Source organism: Ictalurus punctatus, chromosome 9, assembly GCF_001660625.3.
Source record: "Ictalurus punctatus breed USDA103 chromosome 9, Coco_2.0, whole genome shotgun sequence".
Lineage (NCBI taxonomy): Eukaryota > Metazoa > Chordata > Actinopteri > Siluriformes > Ictaluridae > Ictalurus > Ictalurus punctatus.
In genome coordinates this window covers 18,454,879-18,464,136 of record NC_030424.2, presented here as the reverse complement: position 1 = coordinate 18,464,136, position 9,258 = coordinate 18,454,879, and the positions used below count along the sequence as shown (strand labels likewise).

Below are 9,258 nucleotides of genomic sequence, written 5' to 3'. Positions count from 1 at the left end.
GGTTAGTAGCAAGTAGAACATTAGACCAGGTTGGCCAATTAATGTTTTAATTCTGTCTTACAGCCTGGTTGGGACATCAGTCCATTGCTGGGCACCATGCACATGAACATGAACACACCTATGAACATCTAGGAGCAATTTAAAATAGCCAATTTACCTATACTAGCATTAACTGTGGGAGGAAACCAGAGAACCTAAAGAAAGCTCATGCAGGAAATCATGAAAGTCCATACATACTGTAACCATGCTGAACATGGCACAAATTAACAGCTGGTCCAATTAAATGGATAAGTCAAAGAAACATACCTGACTAAAAAAATCAGTCATAGTACACTTTTTAAAACATTAATTTGAGTGTGAAGATGATGAATGTATCCTATTGTGTTAGTAATCACACTGACAAAGTGAATAAATAGGACATCTCATTTGACAAGCACATTTGTCCTGGATTTCTCCTGTGCTTGTTTTCTTTGTGTATTCTTTCCTCATTTTCTAAGCAGGAGGAGATAAGAAGTGAGGTTAGGGAATGAGAGGTGTATTGTCTTCTCCTGCCTCAGTATACTTTAAACCAGAGTAAAGGAGATTATTTCTAAAACAAACAGTATACTGGCTGTAATTAAATCGTCCTTATTCTTCCAAGATCATTGACACCTACACATCTTAATGAACTTATTTTTCACTTTATGGTGTTCTCTGTTTTTCACAGTTCTTGTGTGTTCCACATCCATTTATCTTTGGGAAATAGGAAAGTATTGTACAGTACTGTATTATATTTGGTCATAATTTCACAAAAGAGGTCTGAGCAGGATATTCTGATTGAAAGGTTGCATTCATGTCTGCCTGTGCAACCATTATGTTTGTCTCAATTGGGGGCTTTAATGGTAGTTAAAAGCAAAAATGATAAAAGGTAGAGCTACTTTCTCTTTATAGCTTCATATCTCAGATAATAAGAGATGTTCACTTCTCTATTGAGCTCAGCACAAAGCTCATGTTTGCTTCTTTCTCAGAAATTGTTCATGGCTATATTCAACTCACTTCATTTATATGACCTATAAGGCTTTATACAGTAACTATAATAACATAATGACTATATTATATCATTATAATAAGCACTTTCTGGCCCAACCACTTAATGGTGAAATAAGACTAGAAGCCGCTGGGACCATTAGTTCCTACTTCCAAAGGGAGATACTAAATTTGAATGCTATATGTCAAGCCATTGTTGAGATATTGCCTGCTGTCCTGTTTTCAGTAACCCTTGCAAATTGCAAATGAACGCAAAGCTTGTTTGTTAACATCAGGTCATATTGCTGAACATATGTCAATAGGTAAAACATGTTACAGTGAAATGGCCTCACATCTTGTTTGGCAACTTCATCAAATTAGTTTGCAGGTTATGGACAACCCATCTCGCATATCACAAATCTGAGAAACATTTTTTTTTTCCAGGTTGGTCTCAATGCTGTGATCCAAATTGTCTAATTGGCCAAAATTTGAATGTGAAGTGAAAAAAACTGTAAAAATGAAAAATGCAGTGGAAATTAACATCATGGTACTTGGCAAGACCCAACAAAAGTGGAATTGCAGTGTGAAGTTTTTATTTCAAACATGTGGCCAATTTTGGCCTTTTGGTGCAGTTTTTACTGCTTGAAAGGCATACACCAAAAATCGCTGGGTAGGTAGCTGAGACTGCCCTCTAGCACTGTGACAAATTTCATCAAATACTTACAGAGTGTTCTATGGGCTGCCATAGACTCCTCTGTCAAAGTACAACTATAACAAAATTAGAAAAGGGTGCCTACACATCTTTGGTGCTTGGCCCCTAACAAGTTTGTAAGTAGTTGATCAATTTATTCACAACCAGAATGCCATGCAAAAGAATATCATCATCATCATCGTTCATGCTTAGCTCTACATATATACTGCAGTTAGAGCAGATAGATGAATAATAACAGTCAGTATAAAACGGACTTATTTACTTGTTTTATTTGTTACGTACATTTGCTGTGATTACATAAAAAGGTCATGACTACCTAAAGAAAAAAAAAAATCCACATTATGCAGAATACCGAACAAGACCTGGTGAGTCTTCACAATCGGAAGAACGGAAAACAATCCTCCCACCATTGCTAAGGATCTGAACCCAACAGGAGCACATCATCTTCTGACACGATGTCCTCTGCCTCATCAGTCCAGTATGAAGCAAGCAGGGTGAGAGTTACAGCCTGAGGATAAGAGTCTGTAAAACACATAGTAGTCGACTATCGTGGCTGGCCTAATAAGCCAGCTTTGGCTGCTAAAGCCTCATTCTGCTGGATATGATATTCCTGGAAGCGCATCGAGATCCGCTGTGTCATTTTCAGATACTTCTGTAGACAGCTCTCAGAGCACGAGGTCTGAAAAAAAGGAGACACAACCTGAACATTATCCCACTGAGAAAACAAAAATAGCTGTTTATGCAATCAGAATGAAGCTAAAGTGTGGGCAGATGGGGAAAATATGTTGATTTTAAATCATTCATTGTCATTAAAGATCTATTAAATCCACCCTGAACAACTTGCAGATCATTCATAATCAATACATTATCTTTAATCTTCTTCACATTCATCAAACATGTTCTGTTTTCACTTTGGTTTAGGGTACAGCTACAGGAAACCCCTACTTCATCCTGACGAGTGATGCAGCAGCACTTTACTCTGTACTTAATGTCTGTACAGCTCTCTCAGCTCCTCATCTGTACACTCTACTCAAACAGATAAGGTCCCAAAGCTTCAAAGCTTTCATGCTAACATAACATCATCACCATCATCCTTGTCCTCTCATAGATAGCTAGCTAGCTAACTAATGGTAATGTGGTAATGTTCCACACTTATATAGGGTTTTTAAAAATTTTTTTTTTTTAATAACCTTAGCGGTTCCAAAGCACTTTACACTGGTTCTCATTCACCCATTCACACACGCACCAATGGTAACAGAGGTGCCATGCAAGGTGCTAGCTTCCCATCGGGAGCAACTTGGGGTTCGGTGTCTTGCCCAAGGACACGTCACATGTGGAGTCATGTGGGCCGGGAATCGAACCGCAACCCTACAATTAGTGGACAACCCGCTCTACCACCTGAGCCACAGCTGCCCACAAACTAGCCAAGCAAAAGCTCATACAACTGCACCACATTCTGGGACATGGAGTCCAACACTTGCCACCTCCTCTACTTCTACGTTCGATTCATTAATATGACGTTGAATGTCTCTGGAAAAGAAGGAAGAAAACAAGCTCTTTCTCTGTTGTTTTTAGGCGGTGTCAGTGAAACATCATCCTTATCCCTTACGTTTGGACCACCCTAGAAAACAACACTGTATCTGCACTAGCAAAGTCCCCCTGTGTCATCAGAGCAGCACACAACCTCTAACAGGACGCATGAAAAACACAGCACCAGCCTACAAATTAACACCAGAAGCACTAAAGGACATCAGGAATATTTCTATGAGTTTTCTCTTCATCTTGGTGGCTCTCACACCTCTTCCGCTTTGACCTCTCTTGTAGTGAAGTCTTTCACACAGTCCATGAAGCAGTTCTCAGTCAGTTTGTTGTAGGTGCCAAGAAATTCCTTGAACTGAAAGATAACACATGGTAAAAACAGTGTAACATTCTACAAGCGTCAGTAAAACCCTGTGAACTGGTCTTTCCTGCATTAACCTACCTGTTTAATTTGATCCGATTCTGTGACCTGAGCAGCCATAGTCCAAACCCTTGTTCTGCACATCAGAGTTAAAACAACAAACACAATCACCGACATATACTCCAGAATTACTCGGATATAAAACTATTACATGTTTCATTTTTATTTCAGCACAAATTTATAGCTCTAGATTAAGCTACAGTATGCTCCAGTGACCTATGCAGATGGAAAGCTAGCTCATATCTGTCACTCAAAAACACTAACGAGACTAATAACATTTGGACAAATCACTATACAATATATACACAGTATACACAATGTATACATACATACAATATGATTTGGATATTACCTTAGATCTGACGGAGACACACTTACACTGTAAGGCCTCTAAAGGACATGTGACGGTAGGAGATTTTTTTTTTTAAAAAAAGAAACACTGCCGCACTTTCGCAACAAAAATAGACTCTTGGTGGTTTTCAAAAACAATACTTTTATATCTTGTAAATAAAAATGCATCATGTAAAGAATGCAACAGTACATAAAGTATTTGCGTATAATTTGTAATATACTACTGATACACAAATATTTGTTATGTCGAAACTAACGTTTGGAAATTATTAATATGTTTCAAACGCAACCCTGTCAGTGACGTAATCCATAGCGCTAAAAGGAGCACGATGTGTGGAAGATTTAGCTTTCACAAAATTTTATAGAATTGTCTGATTATTTGTTAACTAAAACTGGTCCCACATTGATAATAATCTTAGGGCTGTTATAAATTGTTTTTATTGTAATTGAGTTCTTACTTCTTAATTATGAATTAAAATAGTATACTTGATCAGATGACAAGAAGGAAATATTGATAACAAAATACTGATTATATAGTTAATAAGACACGACTTTTTAAACAGATATATTTATTCAAATCATAGACCTTGTGCAACCTCGGGAACTATAGACCTATGGTATCTAAACAAACACACTAAAGGAAAGGGTAAATACTTTTATTTTGAAATTAGACACATGAGACAATCTCTTCCGGTGTCAACTTTGTTGTCAGCAACAGTTTGATCTGTATGTACTGTTGAGTTACAGAGAACTTTCCAGTTTCTAGTGCTGTGTGTGCAGTGAAAGTGTGCTGTATACACTGACACTTACACTTACACACACACACACACACACACACACACACTTCGGCTTCATATTATAACATGAACCGTGTTGAGTCTCCCAAAGGACTTCACTGCTCCAGCGGCGCCAAATTCAAAACTAACGCCAAGAACAGAGCTGTGTACATGTCTACAGACGGGTGAATAACTGCTTTCTCTGAGCGCTTTTTAAAATATTCTCTGTGTACAAATTATATATCCAACCATGAGCAGTTATATTCATTTTAACTTTCTAGTTAGGTATATATAATTTACCTGACAAGTGAGTGACTCACTGTAAGTCTTTTGAATTAGTTGAATATTACACTTAAATATTCAAATATACAATACAGTGTCTAATAATAATAATAATAATAATAATAATGTATAACATATATAATTCTAGTACAATATAAACTAATATCTGTTATATTTGCTATTTCCAGACAATGGACTTATGTGCAGTAAATACCATTAATTTGGATGAATCCACGTCCAGTTCTGATGCTGCTGATGTTTTAATTCGCTCGACTAAAGCAGTTTTTGACCAGAAGAACCTGAAGAACCCGAGTGAAAATATGGAGTCAGATTTATCTTGTCACAGAGATGTTAATATTTATGTGCGGAGACTTTCAGACTCTGTTCATGGTTCCTGTTTGGCTGAAAGCGGGTATCTAGAGGAGATGGGTTCTCCTGTGCTTCCTGTAAACACACATTCAGCTTCACCCACAGGTATGTTTGTTCTCTCTGCTGTATCTCCTGTGCACTGTCTGAAAAAGTATTTGCACCCATCCTGATTTCTTCTGTTTTTGTGTATCTCTCATACTAAATAGTTTTAGATCTTCAAACGAAATACAACATAAAACAAAGACAACCCGAGTAAACACACAATACAGTTTTTATTTATTTATTTGATATTATTAATATCATTTTATATTTTATTGAAGCAAAAAAAGTTATCCAAAACCTATCACCAATGTGAAAAACTAATTGCCCCCTTAAACTTAAAATCTGTTTGTGCTTCCTTAAGCAGCTATCACTACAACCAAACACCTCCGATAACTGGAGATCAGTCTTTCACTTGCTTCTAGATCTAGTATTTACTCCTATTCTTTGGATCATTGTCTTGCTGCATAATCCAGTTACGCTTGAGTTTCAACTCACGGACTGAAGACCGGACATTCTCCTTTAGTATTTTCTGGTAGAGAGCAGAATTCATGTTTCACCCAATCACTGCAAGTTACCCAGATCCTGAAGCAGGAAAGCATCCACACACACTCACACAGCCACCACCAAGCTTGACCATAGGTATGATGTTCTTTTTGTGGAATTCTGTGTTTGGTTTATGCCAGATGTAACAGGACCTCGACAGTTCTACTTTCAACTCATCAATCAACAAAACATTCTCCCAAAAGGTTTGAGGACCATCAAGGTGTGTTTTGGCAAAATTCAGACAAGCCTTAATTATTCTGGGTTAGCAATGGTTTTTCCCTCGCCACTCTTCCATGGATGCCATTTTTGCCCAGTGTCTTTCTGATAGTGGAGTCATGAACAGTGACTTTTATTGATGCAAAAGAGGCCTGTAGGTCCTTTGATGTTGTCTTTGGCTTTTTGTGACTTCCTGGATGAGTAGTGCTTGTGCTCTTGGAGGAATTTTGGAAGGTCGGACACTTCTGGGAAAGTTCACTACTGTGCCGAGTTTTTCCATTGGGATATAATGGCGCTCACTGTGGATCTCTGGAGTCCCAGAACCTTTGAAATAGCTTTGTAACCCTTCCCAGACTGATGTATTTCAACCACCTTCTTCCTCATCATTTCTGGAATTTCTTTCAATTTTGGTATAGTGTGTTACTGTGTAAGATCTTTTAACCAACTTCATGTTGTTGAAAAAGTTCTATTTAAGTGTTGATTTGATTGAACAGGGCTGGGAATAACCAGGCCTGGTTGTTGTGTCTAGTCCAGCTGAACCCCATTATGAATGCTGTTTCATAGATTTGGGGAATTAGTAACTACAGGGGCAAATACACTTTCACAAAGGCCCAGTTTGTATTGGATACATTTTTATCTTCAATAAATAACATTATCATTTAAAAACTGTATTTTGTTTTTACTCAGGTTGCCTTTGTTTTATTTTAGATTTCGTTTTAATTTCTGAAACAATTTAGTATGAGATATACACAAAACAGAAGAAATCAGCATGGGGCAAATACTTTTTCACAGCACTGTGTGAAAATAAATTGTTATTTATTTAAATTGTTGTGTTTTTTTTTTTTTTTTTTTTTTTTGTAGCACCTGAAGACCAACATCATACAGCATCAAATGCAGTTTTTGGAGTTGCCGGTAGAAGTGATGTGAGACACCAGATAAGAGTAACCTTCAAACAATAATTTTTATTTTCTTTCATGCATATTTTCAATCATGATTGTACAAATAGATTTATTTTCTAAATATAATGAAACTATTACAGGCCAATAGACCACTGTGTACATCATGTTTATCTTTGGAGGGCCATCAGAGCTTCTTATTCCTGATCATTTTAACCTACAAGAGCATAAACCACTGAGTTAAAATTCAGATACAAGACTGTTTGTATCAACAGCATCTTTCCTGTGTATATTAATTCAATTCAATTTTATTTGTATAGCTCTTTATAAAATAGACATTGTCTCAAAGCAGCATTATAATTGTAGTTAGAGTCCAACAGACATTATTTGTGTTTATTCTTATGTTTTTGAGCTTAAATGAATTTTCCTCTAAGAAACACATTAGTGTGACTGGTGTAATTTGAACCTTCTCAATTCAGGTGACTAGTCATTTAGTGCTAGAACTGTAACGGTCATTAAACTACTCCCACAGCATGGCAAGATATACACTGCTATAAGTGTTGAATATTATGTGGTTTTGGGTGTAGTCTAGCTTATGCATTGATTATGATCAAAGATTAAATAACAATGCTCTCTCTTTATCTCAGCTTCCTAGAGCAGGTAAAGATTCACAAAAAACATCAGTCAAAACAAGAGACACAGAGCAAGAAGGTAATTTTCTTTCTACCTAATTTATCATGCATGTACATGGTGTTCATTACATTTTTTTTTCATTTCAACAAACATTTGAAAACCTTCCAGGGAAGGATGTGTTAATATCAACATACTCTACTCATGGGAGAGGTGCTGTTGTAGCTGCCCTAAAGCACAGGTAAGCTTGGCCTGACTTTTAAGCACTAACATTATTCATTGCATCCATTTCAGAAGTAAATGGTGTCCACAATATGTTTTTTTCACTGGACCGTGTAGATCCCACAGTGCACCGGTGAGGCGGGAGGTGAAGGTACAGCTGTTGGATGCAGGATGTCCACAAAGCAGTGAACCAGATCTTCCTGAGGTCCATCCTAACGCTGCTTTATCATCAGGGGATGCTGGAGCTGCTTCGACTTCGGCAGCCATTACAGCTGCTGCCATTGCAGCCACAGCTCCTCTCATCAAGGTACTACTCAGCCTTCTGATGTTTAGCTGTATTTAAACCATTTAAAACTCTGTTTTGCATTCACGTCAGAATAAGATTAAATATAGTATGTAGATTATGAGATATATCTAATACACACAGTGCAGAATTTGTATTAAGTTTTGAGAAGAAAATCTTGGTCTGTATTAATTAGGATGATTTTGGATTTCCTAAGTCTAATACATGTGCCCCAGAGGTGGGGAAAAAAAATATTTCGGCACAAAGAGCACTCATGAGAGTGTTGTATCTAATTCATTCCGCCTGATATGATTGGACGTCATTTTGGGGATTTCAGAAAGAATAAAGATATATGTAGTGAGTGGTATATACAGTTACATTGCTGTCGATGTCTACTGTTGTTAATATGTGTATATAACGACTGTTGGAATAATATTTATACAACTACAAAAATAAAGCAGTAATAGGTATTAAGAAAGAATGAACTGGTTAGTTTATTAGCCTAACTTCGCCTTTATTAGGTTAGATATACTTCACTAGCCCAGATATACACTAGGGGTCATCATTTCCACACCTGCTCTAAGACTTATTTTTTTTATTAAAACCGTTTTTTCCTGGTGAGTTGAATCAGGTGTTATTGAGCAAGGAAATCTCCAAACTGGAATTGATTATCCTTGAACCACCAAATATGTGCTTCAAGTTCAAGTTTCATCTCATTTTCAAAGTGATCAGACTAGCATCTCTTTGAATTATAGTAGAGAACAATTGTGAATAAAATCGCACTGGTTTATTTATTTTTTTAACATTTTGAAAGTCTTCAGGCTAATTGTGTGAGCAAATGTGTTAATTTTTATTTTTTATTGTATATACCTTATCAATATCAGGTGGCTGTACCGTTAACTACCACTATGTACTTGATTATAAGGGAAGTTTGTGGGTCCTTGTTTATGAGGATTATAGTGAAAGTTACG

General features: G+C 36.8%; 2 protein-coding genes across 8 annotated transcripts in view; one reads left to right on the top strand and one right to left on the bottom strand.

Annotated features, from left to right (window-relative positions):
• Positions 1-1,970: 1,970 nt before the first annotated feature.
• Positions 1,971-4,156, bottom strand: timm9 (translocase of inner mitochondrial membrane 9 homolog). Of its 2 annotated transcripts, none has more exons than XM_017475737.2 (4): positions 4,030-4,156; positions 3,699-3,753; positions 3,516-3,611; positions 1,971-2,396 (listed from the first exon to the last, which is right to left on the bottom strand). In XM_017475737.2, exons 2-4 carry the CDS (start codon positions 3,735-3,737, stop codon positions 2,262-2,264), a joined length of 270 nt encoding a protein of 89 aa, XP_017331226.1. In that variant the 5' UTR covers positions 3,738-3,753; positions 4,030-4,156; the 3' UTR covers positions 1,971-2,261. The 2 variants fall into 2 exon arrangements, with proteins under 2 accessions (XP_017331226.1, XP_017331225.1); XM_017475736.2 differs by having other exon boundaries at positions 4,056-4,081.
• Positions 4,157-4,723: 567 nt separating this feature from the next.
• kiaa0586 (KIAA0586 ortholog) overlaps positions 4,724-9,258 on the top strand; it is a 95,652-nt gene continuing 91,117 nt past the window's right edge. For 4 of the 6 annotated variants that reach the window (XM_017475729.3, XM_017475730.3, XM_017475728.3 and 1 more), the window contains exons 1-6: positions 4,725-4,989; positions 5,275-5,560; positions 7,118-7,197; positions 7,800-7,863; positions 7,954-8,023; positions 8,122-8,311. In XM_017475729.3, the coding sequence (XP_017331218.1) occupies positions 5,278-5,560; positions 7,118-7,197; positions 7,800-7,863; positions 7,954-8,023; positions 8,122-8,311 (687 nt within the window). In that variant the 5' untranslated portion in view covers positions 4,725-4,989; positions 5,275-5,277. Of the gene's footprint in view, positions 4,990-5,274; positions 5,561-7,117; positions 7,198-7,799; positions 7,864-7,953; positions 8,024-8,121; positions 8,312-9,258 lie in introns of all 6 variants that reach the window. The other 2 variants (XR_001813555.3, XM_017475732.3) reach the window with 2 other exon arrangements.

Excerpts from the sequence above, each read along its gene's own strand:
- timm9 (XM_017475736.2), bottom strand. The coding sequence starts at position 4,078 with ATGTCCTTTAGAGGCCTTACAGT. Across the intron at positions 3,754-4,055 it reads TCCTTTAGAGGCCTTACAGT|AACAAGGGTTTGGACTATGG; the intron begins GTAAGTGTGTCT and ends TCTGATGTGCAG. Across the intron at positions 2,397-3,515 it reads GAGAGGTCAAAGCGGAAGAG|ACCTCGTGCTCTGAGAGCTG; the intron begins GTGTGAGAGCCA and ends CCTTTTTTTCAG.